General features: G+C 49.3%; 1 protein-coding gene across 2 annotated transcripts in view; it reads right to left on the bottom strand.

Annotated features, from left to right (window-relative positions):
* ARHGEF9 (Cdc42 guanine nucleotide exchange factor 9) overlaps positions 1-12,811 on the bottom strand; it is a 192,611-nt gene that overhangs the window by 49,238 nt on the left and 130,562 nt on the right. For both annotated transcript variants that reach the window (XM_058847469.1, XM_058847470.1), the window contains one exon: positions 9,526-9,705. In XM_058847469.1, the coding sequence (XP_058703452.1) occupies positions 9,526-9,705 (180 nt within the window). The remainder of the gene's footprint in view (positions 1-9,525; positions 9,706-12,811) is intronic.

Raw genomic sequence — 12,811 nt, 5'->3', positions numbered from 1 at the left:
AGTCCCATACTGGTGTGAGCAGCCCCACACGCTGCCCAGTCCCATACTGGTGTGAGCAGCCCCTCACACTGCCCAGTCCCATACTGGTGTGAGCAGCCCCACACACTGCCCAGTCCCATACTGGTGCAGGCTGCCCCTCACGCTCCCCATCTGGAGGGGGCTGCCAGTGCTGGCTGCTTCCACCCCAAATGTAAGATCACGCTGTGGCAGGGTGAACAGAGAGCTCCAAGAGCTCCAGACTGAGATGGACACGAGTGAAACAGGAGAACTGCAGCTACTGGTGGCAAGCACCGCTGTCCCAGCTCTGCCACCTCCTGCTGGGCCCCCTCTGAACGGGAAGATCCTCTGGGAGCAGGGATCAACCCTTCCCAGGGGGCTGACTGGAGATGTGGCTGGTTCAGGGATCTGAAGTGCATCATCATCAGCTCTGGGCTGTGTTTCTGGGGCTTTGTGAGAGCCCTGATTCCATTTTTCATTCCATTCCATCCTCAGCAGCTCACAGGGACAGCCTGGCTCAGGCAAATCCTCAGCATCCCAGGACTGGGATCCCCAAATCACATGGAATGGACACCCCTGAGCAAGTCTCCTAAATCCTGGGGGCAGCTTGGGATGGGTGCAGTGGGCACTGACAATTCCAAAAAAAGCAGTGAAAAAGGAGCTCTTGTGTTTTCAGCACACTGAAGCTCCCTTCCAACAGCAAATCAAAAACATCCATGGAAATTGCGAATTCCAGCTCTCTCCTGTGTGTCTGAACCAGGCTGTGCTCTGCACACGCCATAAGGATCAAGGGCTCCTTCTGCTACCTTTTCCCACAAAACCTGCTTAAAATAACTCTGATTGACTCAAATTGGGCTCAGGGTAGTTTATAAACAAACATTAAATAAAGCTTAGAGCTGACAGAAATACCTCTGTCTTTCACAGACCACCTCAGCTGTGATGGAAATGAAGCAACTTCTCTCTCCTCAGCGTTTGAAGTCCCCAAATCCTGGGGATTTTCAAACCTAAAAATAATTTTTCCTGTGAGGAGTGGAACTGTCCACACACAGAGTACAAGGAAACCAGGCAGCATCATTAACCTGATCTTCAGGCTTCCTGTCAGTGTTAATAGTTTTTCCTGCTTTCCCATTATTCAGTTTAAACTGGGTTTTGCACAGATTGTAAAGGGCAGTGTTCCTGTAAATTAGGAAAGTAAAAACCTCCAAGCCTGGCCCTGCTCCTTCCCTGCTTTCCCAACCAACAGCTGTTCTGCTAAACCACCTTTTGCAGCTCCCACGTTCTGCCCTCCCACAGGGAGTTGTAAAGGCCAAAATAAAACAACTAAAAAAACCCCAAAAAACCCAAACCCATCGCTTCTTTAGCAGGATGTTAATGATGCTGCAGATTTGGGGGATTCAAAGGGGTTTTATAGGATTTCCATCAGCACTGGGAGGCCTGGCTGAGCCCTGGGGTGCTGGGAGGGAAAAGGAGGGAGTTGGTGATCCAAGCCCAAGAAATATAGTGGAATTCAGCATGGAAAACCTCTCCTGGCACGCTGAAACAAATGTCTCTTGTTCAGAAAAACAGCCCAAAAGCTGGCTAGAAAAACATCTCTTCCAGCAAACCCCCCCTGCTCTGGAAGGGGTTTGGGGTCCACTGAGGCAGAGCAACACCCCATGAACATGAGCAGTGGTTTATGCTGAAAGAGAAATAAAAGATAAATATAAAATAAAATAAAATAAAATAAAATAAAATAAAATAAAATAAAATAAAATAAAATAAAATAAAATAAAATAAAATAAAACAAACTAAACTAAAGTAAACCAAACTAAACTAAACTAAACTAAACTAAAGTAAAATAAAATAAAATAAAATAAAAATACAATAAAAAACAATAAAATACAATAAAATACAATAAAATACAATAAAATAAAATAAAATAAGATAAAATAAAATAAAATAAAATAAAATAAAATAAAATAAAATAAAATAAAATAAAATAAAATAAAATAAAATAAAATAAAATAAAACAAAATAAAATAAAACAAACTAAACTAAACTAAACTAAACTAAACTAAACTAAACTAAAATAAAATAAAATAAAATAAAATAAAATAAAATAAAAATACAAGTGTTGCTGCTGGGCAATGTCCCTGTTGGGCTAAGTGACCTCGGGGGCCAACTACTGCCATCAGTGCCACCAATTTCAGTGCTGAGAAAACTTGGGGGCACCTTGAGAAGGGAAAATGGGTCCTGGGAAGGATAGGATGGCACAGGGAGTCCTCCAAGGGATGTCCTGGTGACAGCTTCATTGGCATTCCAAAGCAAAGAGATGTGGAAAATCCAGGACCAGTGTGGGGATTAAACCCTGTTGGGTGAAGTTTAAAATAACTTGTCACCCTGCTTTTCTTCTCCTACAGAAAAGGATTTTGCAGCCTTCCCAAACCCAACTGGAACAGCTTGTTACCAAGTTTGATGACATTCCTGCCAGTTTGGCAGCAGAGCGTATTTTTAAAGCTCTTCCTCCTGGAGTCAGGTGATCATGAGAAAAAAATTGAGTTTCACTTCAAAAAAAAGCCAGAAAGATCTAATCATTACAAGGCAAGTGTGTGTAAGCCTGAGTCATGAATCCTAAAGGGCTTTGAAACTTCAAGGCAGATAGCAAACTTGCAAACTTTCATGATTCCTCAAATTCAGGCAGCTTTTTGTGCACAGCAGGAGCACTCCCTCCTTCTTCATCAGAGAATCTCAGGAGTCCTGCTTTCTTCCTTAATGAAATTTTTGCTCCTTCCTGCTAGGATCCATGTTCCCAAAGGGAAAAAAAAATACAGTTCTAATCTAGATGATTTCTGCCTTAGATTAAAAACAAATGCAACAATTTTATCAGCTCCAGAGGAAGCTGAAGGTGTTTCCACCCTGCGCTCTCCAGCCTCTGCTGCTGCTGGAAGGATGAATCCCACTCCTGTTTCCACCTAAACCTCTGAAATTCCAGCAAGGATTCTTCTTCCAGGGCATCACTGGAAGTTGGGACCATGACTAACAAAAGCTGGGGTGCAGTGGCAGCTCTGGCATTGACCTTGGGCCAGTCCTTGCAGCTGGAGGAGGTTTCCTCACCCAAACCCAGGGATAATCATGGAAAAACCCATGGAGCTGTTGAAATATGGACTGAAATGCAGTGATGGAGCTGCAGGTGACAGCCAGGTGGGCACAGCCACACTGGGGAGATGCTGGCCTTGCCCAAAAGCTTCTGAAATGTCAGACTGAGCTGATTTAGACAAAGCTGTGAACGCTCCTGTTTTAGCCCAGCAGCTTTAACAGGGTGATCCCTCTGTTTCACACACATGGGGCTCCCAAAAATGCCTGAAATGCCTGAATTTCCCTCCTTCCTGCTGGGAACAGCTGAGATCCCACACCTGGAAAAAGTTCTGTGTGCTTCCCATCCTTCCAACCAGAGCAAATGCACAAACACCCCTCAGTGCAAATATCTCCAGCGTTAGAAAAGAAACCTCCCAACTCTTGTTTTCTCCCACTTTAATCCCATCTCCCCAGCACTCCCAGCTCAGGATGGGTGGCTGCCATCCCTGTGAGGATTTCCAGGGAGCAGGGATGGGACAGGAGCTCCCTGGCAGCTTCTCAGCTCTGCTGCTCACTCAGATTCCAAGAAGCCTCTCCAGGCTCCTCAGCAGTTCAGGGCTTGGCACAGCACTGGGATCCCAGACTGAATTCCTGCATCCAATGGCATTGGTTTTAAGGATAAACAACCCTACAATAATAAATCCAAGGTCTCTTTAAACACCTCTGTAATGCAAAACATCAGGAGCTGTAAAATAAAACAGGACTGGGAGGGTTTCCCCCAGGCCATGAAAAAGGCCCGGCAGCCAAACAAGCCCTGAGAGCCATTTCAAGCACTCTGTGTCAAGAATTAATTAAAAGAAATCAGTGAAAACTACAGAAAAAAAAAATCCAGTTGCATAATGCTGGTCCTACGTGATGTTTCCCATTGAAAGGCCCCTCCATGTGGAGAGGAACAGGCTTATCATGAGGCTCCCAGTCCTATTTCAAAATTCAACCCTAATTGGGAAGTCATGACCAGCTCTTGCGTAATGCAAGAACCTGCAGAGGCAGATAAAAGTAAAATAACCAAATAAAAAAAGCCCTTTTCCCCAAGGACCAGTTCTGGGAGGCAGGGAGAGCTGATGGTGGCTTTGTGCTAATTCATGTTCTCTATGACTGATATCCTTTCAGAAAGGGAAAAAAGGAACACCCAGGGAACCACAGGCCAGGCAGGCTCACCTCAGTGCCCAGCAAGAGCACGGAGCAGATTCCTGGAAAATACATCCAGGCACGTGGAAAACAAGGAGGTGGGAGCCACCACAGCTTCACTGAGGGCAGAGCATGCCTGACACACCCAGGGACCTGTGGCAAGGTGGTTTCAGAGCTCAGAGACCCTTCCAGCACCTAAAGGGGATCCAGGAGAGCTGGAGAGGGACTGGGGATAAGGGATGGAGGGACAGGACACAGGGAATGGCTCCCAGTGCCAGAGGGCAGGGATAAATGGGATATTGGGCAGGAATTGTTCCCTGTGAGGGTGGGGAGGGGCTGGGACGGAATTCCCAGAGCAGCTGGGGCTGCCCCTGGATCCCTGGAATGTCCCAGGCCAGGCTGGACATTGGGGCTGGGAGTACCTGGGACAGTGGGAGATGTCCCTGCCATGGCTGGGGTGGCACTGGGTGGGCTTTGAGGTCCTCCCAACCCAAACCAAGCTGTGATTCTATGATATAAAATTTCCATAAATACAATTTATCATCTTGCAGCTTTACCCAAATGGTGCATGAAATCACCCAATGGCACTGGGCCAGCATCAGTGACCTGCAATTATTGCAGATTTACCCTGCTCACTGCAGGCACTGGACAGAGAGGACTTTTTCCTTCAACAGGCACCGAGGCCTGATCTCCTCATAATGACCAGAAGCCACAAGAAACCAAACATTTTTACCAGCCAGCTGGATTATTAACCTGCTTCCAGTGGATATTCACAAGAACAAAACCAGCAGCTGATGTGCTGTTCTGGATTCTCACTCACAATTAATGAACGTGACAGATTAATGACACTGACACATCCTTCCAGAGAGCTGCTGCCATTCCAGGGAATCTGGATTGGGCAGGACAAGTGTGGGCAGCACAGGGGGTTGCAGTGCCAGAGGCTCCAAACCTGCAGGAATCCATGGAAGCACAGAGCCTCAGGGCTCTCTCCCACCCATCCACACACTCCTGCAGGATCTGCCCCTTCCCTGACTCCCTGAGCTGCTGCCAGGGCTGTGTCCTGTGCAGTGTCACATTCCCAAGCCCTTTTCCTCAGAAATTCCCTTTACCCAAGCTGAGAAACACCTTTTACTCATTTCTGGCAAAGGAGACAAGAGGGGATTGTGCAGGGACAGCCTCAGGCTCTGTATCCCCAAAAGGTGAACAAGAGAAGCTCCCTGTGCTCCTTCCCTGTTCCCTGCAATCCAAACACAGATTCCCAGGGGCTGGAGCTCCAGCAGGGACCAAAAGCTGCTTGGACACTGCAGCAAACTGGATGTGCTCCACTCCATCCACCAGAAGACTGGGAATTAGGGCTGATCCCTGCTGAGGGCTGGTACTGGGACACACAGGTGGCACAGCAGAAGCTCAGAGCTCACTGCAGAGCCCTGCCAGGATGAGGAAGGGCAGGGCCAGGGAAGGGGCTCTGCAGGTTTGTGCCTGGGAGGGGCTGTGGAGATTCCTGCCTGGTTTGCCTGACTCAAAGAAAGGCTTTAAAACTCTGTTTTTGCACCTCTCTCCAAACCAGCTGGTCCAGGGAAGGACACAGTGCCCGTGTGTGACCCTCTGGGGGAGCTGGCTGAGCTGCAGGTGGCACAGGAGCTCTGGGGATGCTGAGATGCTCCTTGTCTTTAGGAAACCCCAAACTGCAGCTCAGCTGTCCCCAGCAGCGCTGCCTGTGCCAGGCCCTACCTCCAGCACCGCTATTTTTGAGCTGGATTTGCCACAGGAGAATCAAATCTCCTCTGGAAGGCTCTGACTGCAGCAGGCACTGCAGCACATCCCAACACATCCAACAGGTGAGGACAGCTCAGCTCCAGCCCCTTCCTTTGGGAAATCTCACCTTGATGCCTCTGGCTCTGAGGGAATGCTAGTGCAAGGGCAGCAGCAGGGGAAAAACAGCTGAGTGATGAGCTCAACAAGACAGAATCACATTTTACAGGCTAAAGGCAGCAGATGGGGCAGCAAGATGGGGAATTACACCTGCAATACAGAGCAGGCACAGCTAAAATCTAAACCCACCAGCCCAGTAAAGGCACGAGCTGCCAGGCACTGGGACCAGGCTCTGGGCTCTCAGTCTCCTTCTCCCCAGCGCCTTAAAAGCTCACTCCAATTTATCCAGCACTTCTCCTTTAGCAGCAGAAAATAAAGTGGGTCAAAGGCAGCTTTTCAGCAGGAAAATCAATCTAAAATTACAACACTTGGGGGAACCAAGGCAGTGGTGAGAGAGAACACGGAGCGCTGCCACCCCTGCACTCCTCCACCCCTGCACCTTCTCCTGCAAGAGGACACCAAGAAGATTTTATATCCCCCTCCTTGCTCAGGCCTTGGGAGAACCATTTCTTCCCTTCCTTGGTCACCAGGCACTATGAAAGCTGAAGTAAAAGCTCCTCAGCCCCAGTTTTGCTCTTTACTTTGGCTTAGTAACATGAGGAAGGGAGACTCAGCATTGCTGAGGTGAGAAGAAATAATATTCTGCAAGCTGAGTCTGGTATCCAGAGAGACTGAGGAGAGCTTTACACAGGAATAAATCCCCCTCTCTGCCCAGGACAGGGGCACTCTGCCATGTCTCAGAGGGAAGATTCCACTGCACAGCATCCATAAGCTTTACTCTTTTTATTTCTCTTGCAGTGGAAATATGTCAGAGCCCAAACACAAAGCCATTTGATTTCTTGTGTTTAATTTCCTGTGTTTGGAGTGTCTCACCTGGGCTGTTTTGGAGCCTTGATGAGGGGCTCTGCAATCAGAACTTTATTTTGAGGTTTGCTGTGCTTTCTAAAGGAGACTCAAGGTATAACCATGGATCCATGGGCAGCCCTGGACTGTTGTTCTCTGCTGTAAATCCCTCCTTACCAACACTGAGCCTGGTTTTCTGAGCCAGTGTCAAAGGTTATGCAAAAACTCATCTCATGCCCATGATGTACAGACAGCCCAAGGCTCTGCCATTCACAGAGGAGAAAAAAGTGGCATTTCCACCACAAGAATGTGAAATCTTGCTTGAAATTCCTGCTGTTTTTTTCCCCAGCTGTACCTCCCAACCTGTCAGACCACTGGAAGTTGACAGGATGTTCAAAGACATCGTGCAGCAACCACGGCTGCACCCTGTGGGTGTCCAGTGTGCTCAGAACAGGCACTAAAATTCACCACAGACACCTTCATCTGTCTAAACCCAGCTCGTTGCTGGCTCTTAAATTTAATTCTGGAGTTTTTATCCCCCTTTCTGACTTAGGGGTTTTCATAATCTTCTCCCTGAGTGCAGCAGCTCCCTGCAGAAATCATTCACCATTCCCTGCTGGCTCCAAATTTGACTTCTCCTATGCTGTGCTTTCTCTTCCCCCAAAAAAACATTGCTTTATCATCCAGTTTCTCCTTGAAAGCTCCTGAGCTCCCAAACCTCCGTGGTTTCCTCTCCCCACCTTCCTTCTATCCAAGTCCCAAGCTCCTAAGAGGATTAGTGCAGGTGTGAGCAAGGAAACAACAATTGCTGTGTGCACAGGGAATTCAGGAGAAATTTTGTTTCCCACCCCTGGCTGTCATGTAAAGGAGGCCAAGGGAATCAGCAGGTTCCTGTTTTCCTCTCCACTTGCAAATGTGAAGTTCCCTGCTATGAGATTTCATGAGTGCCAAATGCTTTGCCAAAGGTTTTCAGATGATCTGGCTGGAGAGCAAGAAGCGTCAGACATCTCATTGCAAACTGGGTTCCCAGCCCAGTTTTGTCCTCAGAAGTGATTCAAAGGACTTTGAGAGGAACCCAACTGTGCAGTGATCTTCTCCTGCACTCCTGTTAGTCCTTACAAGAGGCCTGAAGTCTAAAATACCCTGAAATCAATCCTACTTGGCTTTATACCTGTCTGGTCTGTCTGACATCCCTCACTTGAATGTTATTCATATTCTCTGCAACATATTGTTCCTTTTTCCTTCTGTGCTTGCAGAAGAGAAATACAGATATAAAGAAAAACAATTATTTTGCAAGTAAAACTAGAACCACCCAGGCTAAATCAGGCAGTTTTCTGGCAGCTTTTTAAAAAAGGAGGGCTCAAAGTACAACAGAGGAAAACGGAGCCTCCTCATGATGTGAGTGATCCTCTGCTCCTCTCGCAGTTCTTTCATTTCTCATCCAGCTGCTTTGGAAACCTGGGGGGAAAATCTTTCCCTCCAGCCTCCCTTCAAGACCTGCAGACAAAATGGGCCAGAAGTCTTGTTTTTAAATATTAATTCTCACAAAGGCAGCACAGCCAGGTGTTGTTCTCCTCTAGGAGGGGCAAGGGCAGGTGTCTGGTCCCTGCCTGCCCTCAGTAAGTGATTCCCAGATGGAATAGCCAAGCCAGCCTCTTGCAGAGCTGATGGAGGGATTGGTCTCACTGGGATACAGGAAATAAACCTGCCTGGTCAGGCTGCTGTGACCCTCAGCACCAGGGATGAGGATCCAGGATTTGTTCCAGACATTTGTCTGAGATTCACGGATTCCCCTCTCCTTTGTTCCCTTCAATTTCACGCTTCCAACCTTTGAAAAGTGTAGGGCAAGGTGGGGAATTCACCCAAGACAAGTGATCCCAAAGCCACTGGTTCATTTGGTTTTTTGTGTGTTTTTACAAGACAGGACAGTGCTTTCCAGACTGCTCTTAAACCTCCCATGGACAGTTTGTTTATGACACCACACTGAAGGGCTGTTAAAAACCTTTTCCCCAGAACCACAAAGAAATCAGCACCAGTCAGTGCACTGAGGGGTTAAACTGGCCCAGGATATTTCAGAGTTTAAATTAAGCAAACAAAATGAGAATTGTTCTCGTTCAGCCTTCCCTGCTGCAGCACAGAGACGTGTTAGTGACACAGGTGAGAGTGTTTCTGCAGGAAGGTTTTCACCTCAATCACACCTGACACAAATCCATTTTCCAGACTTGTTGCCACCACCAGCTGCAGGGTCAGACTCAAAATACCAAACACAATTTGTAATCCCAGGCCAGAGTAACAGAATTAGCTTTTTTGGGCAGCCCAGCTCCAGTTCCAGTCATGGATCTCTCACTCTTGGCACTGGCCAGACCTGGGGGAGACACAAGAGCTGCACCAGAGTGGAAAAGTTATGTGCTGGGGAGGCAGCAGCAAGCAGAAACCTTCTTTGCTCCTCATTTTTGGACGGAAAACAGGCAGTGAAGTGGGAATCAGCATCAGGGAGAACAAACACATTAAAAACTGAGGAAGAGCTCAGTTCTTGATGTCCAGAGCAGTAAAAAACAGAAGAGCACTCACCCTCACGAAGCTGGCGGGAAACCATCCTTCCTCATCATCGATCTGACCCCACCACCAGTCCTTGTTGGAAGCATCCAGGACCTTGATGACGTCTCCTGCTTTAAACGCCAACTCCCGGTTGGCCATGGTGACGTGATCCCATACTGCCTCAGCACTGACAATGGAACCACCACTGATCAGCTTGGGGAGAGAAAAGCAGAGTCAGGGAGCGCCTGCAGCCCCAGCCCCACACATGCACAGCAGCACACGCAGCCAAGCTCGCAGCCAAACACGGCTCCGTGGCCATTCCACCCTCACGTTTTTCCATTCCCACCGCCCTCATCCCGCTCCCAACCCTGCCAGGGAAGCTCTGGGTGTCCCCCAGGGCCTGGCACCTCCTCTCCCACCCCCACACGTGCACATCTGTCAGGGACAATTCCGCTGCACAGATCCCAAAACCAGCCAGAACGAGCGGTGGAGGCCTGCAAAGGAATTTTCACTTCAGTGGAAATGTCAGAGGCTCGGGGAGGCTTTCCATGCAGATCCAAGCAAAGTTAGTGCACGTGTTTAGAAGGGTTTTTTTTGAAACTGGAGGCTGCCTGGTTCAGTGCTGGTGATGTACTGACACCCCTCACTCCTGGCACGCTGCTGACCTGCCCCAGCCTGGCCCAGCCCGAGCTCTGCCCCATCCTGCTGCTCCTGCCTGTGGGGACAGCACATGGAGCAGATCCTGGACCCTGGACCCTGGACTGAGGCCAGCCTGGCATCTGACAGGAGCTTGGGAACATCTCTGCCTGTGGAGCTCAGGGAGCCTCAGAACCCACAGCCCAGGCCTCCCTTGTGACAGACAGGAAACTCCAGCTCCTCCTGGCAGGAGGGATCATCCCATCACTGGTGGCTTCCACACCACCATCCATCCATCCATCCATCCATCCATCCATCCATCATCCATCCATCCATCCATCCATCCATCCATCCATCCATCCATCCATCATCCATCCATCCATCCATCCATCATCCATCCATCCATCCATCCATCCATCCATCATCCATCCATCCATCCATCCATCCATCATCCATCCATCCATCCATCCATCCATCCATCCATCATCCATCCATCCATCATCCATCCATCCATCCATCATCCATCCATCCATCATCCATCCATCCATCCATCCATCCATCCATCCATCCATCCATCCATCCATCCATCATCCATCCATCATCCATCCATCCATCCATCCATCATCCATCCATCCATCCATCCATCCATCCATCCATCCATCCATCCATCCATCCACGCCCAGGACACCCCCTGCTCCTCTGACTGACAGTTATGTGGTTTTTAACAGAGTAATAAATTGTGTTTACGTTTTGCCCACTGCAGGAGCTGTGCTGAGCACTGAGGCTACCCCAGCAAATACAGATTTTCCCCATGTGCTGATCAGCCTGTCAGAGCCATCCTGGGCCTTGTTCATTAGTTCTGCCACTGAGACACCCTGACCATGGACTTGGGCTCCCTCCAAGGCCCAGTTTGAGCTCACAGGGACAGAGCTCAACCCTGTGACCATTCCAGCCCTTGTTATGGTGAGGCTCTGTGAGCCCCAGCGTCCCCTCAGCTGGGGCAGAACACCAAGCACACAGATAAAAACCCCTCGCTGTGGGTGTGCAAGTGTAGAAGCTCCTCATGACAGCTGCTCCCCCAAACCCCTGTTAATCACTGCCTGCACAGTGAGAACTCGAAGGAGACATCCTAGCACAGCCTCAGAGAACACTCCAGTCCTGCAGACAATCCAGCCAACACATTAAAGAGCCTGATTTACCATTTGCCTTGGACTGGCTTTCCTTTAAAAATCTGAACTCCTTGGGTTTGGGACAGTGGGAGCTGCAGTTCCAGCCCTTCAGTTGTAGGCAGCCACACAAAGCAGCAAGACCTGCGAGGCTTAACCTGCCAGTGCCTTTCATCCTCAAACCCAGATGGATCCAGTCAGTGGGAAAAAAAGTGGAAGTAAAGCTGTGTTCCTCCCACTTTCACTCTGACAAATTGGCCCTTCTAAGTCAAACTCAGCTGCAGAAGAAACCTGTCCCTTTGTGTGTCACACAGGGGACTTTTCCACACCAGCCTCACAAGATCCTGGAACACCAGGCAGGGAACCGAGGCACAGATCAAGGCCTCAGGTGGTGGCAGAGGGCACCTCCTGCTTCAGGGAGGGGTTATCCCACATCTGGGCTTCTGAGACACAGCTGGGCACCAGAGAGTCCCACCCAAGGGGGATGGACCCCCAGCTCACCCCAGAGCTGGGCTCAGCAAAGCAGGGCAGCCACATCTGGAGAAGTAACAGGTCCAGAGTCCTGATCCCAGTGCAACAGCTGGATGCTCAGAGGTGTTCCAGTGCCTCCTCACAGCCCCTTCTCTGCTCCCAGTCAAGGTTCCTGGATGCTCCCATAAACAGGGATCAGTTTAAAGCACAGAGAACCCCAGGACAGATCTGGCAGGGATGAGACTTTAGACCCCACGATACATTTGAAAGCAGGAACCATTTCTCTCTCCTTCTGCCAGCACTGAGCTCTCATCCTTCACCAGTGCCCCTCTGCCACACTTCTGGATGCTGTCCAGGTGTGCTTTCCCAGGTAAGGAAGTTCTGCCCTTCCAGCCCCCAGCTTTTCCTTCCCCCAGGCATTTCACCAGCCCTTTCAGGCTCCCACGTACCCTGCCTGCATTTTTCTGGAACACAGATGACCAGAATTGCAAATACTATTCCCAAAGGGACCTTACCAGAGATTTGTGGAACAGCATGAAATATTTATTCCAGTGTCACATAGAGATCTCTCAGTAATACCTCACATGTCCTCCTTTCCCCATGGCCACCTCCCACCCGTGGCTCACAGTGATCCTGCGTTCAGCCCCTCTCAGTAAACGCAGTAGAGTACGTTCTCTTTGGCTCAAAAATCAGTTTTCTTGTCAAAAAATGAATCGGGTTGGCCTGACACTTGTTCCTTTTGTTAATGCCATTGGGTATTTTAGTCCCTTTTGCAGTGCTGAGGAACCAGGAACAGAGCTATTACGCAGGAGCCGTGTCCCTGCTGCTTCTGCTTCAGCTGACAGAGACTCTGCTGTCACTTCACACACAGCCAGTTCTGGGCACAGCCTGCCACAGAAACGTCACTGAGCCCCAACTTCAGAGGGACTGAGCTTCAAACCATCCCAGCCTACTTTGCAAAAATCCCTTCCCGAGCTCGAGGCACAAATGCCAGCTCTGAGGAGCAGGGCCTGGCCAGGGAGGGCTGGAGGGGGGACACAGAGGGA

The sequence above is a fragment of the Poecile atricapillus genome, chromosome 12 (assembly GCF_030490865.1).
Source record: "Poecile atricapillus isolate bPoeAtr1 chromosome 12, bPoeAtr1.hap1, whole genome shotgun sequence".
NCBI classification, from domain to species: Eukaryota; Metazoa; Chordata; class Aves; order Passeriformes; family Paridae; genus Poecile; species Poecile atricapillus.
Note: the sequence above shows the minus strand (reverse complement) of the source record. Positions and strands in the feature narration are given on the sequence as shown.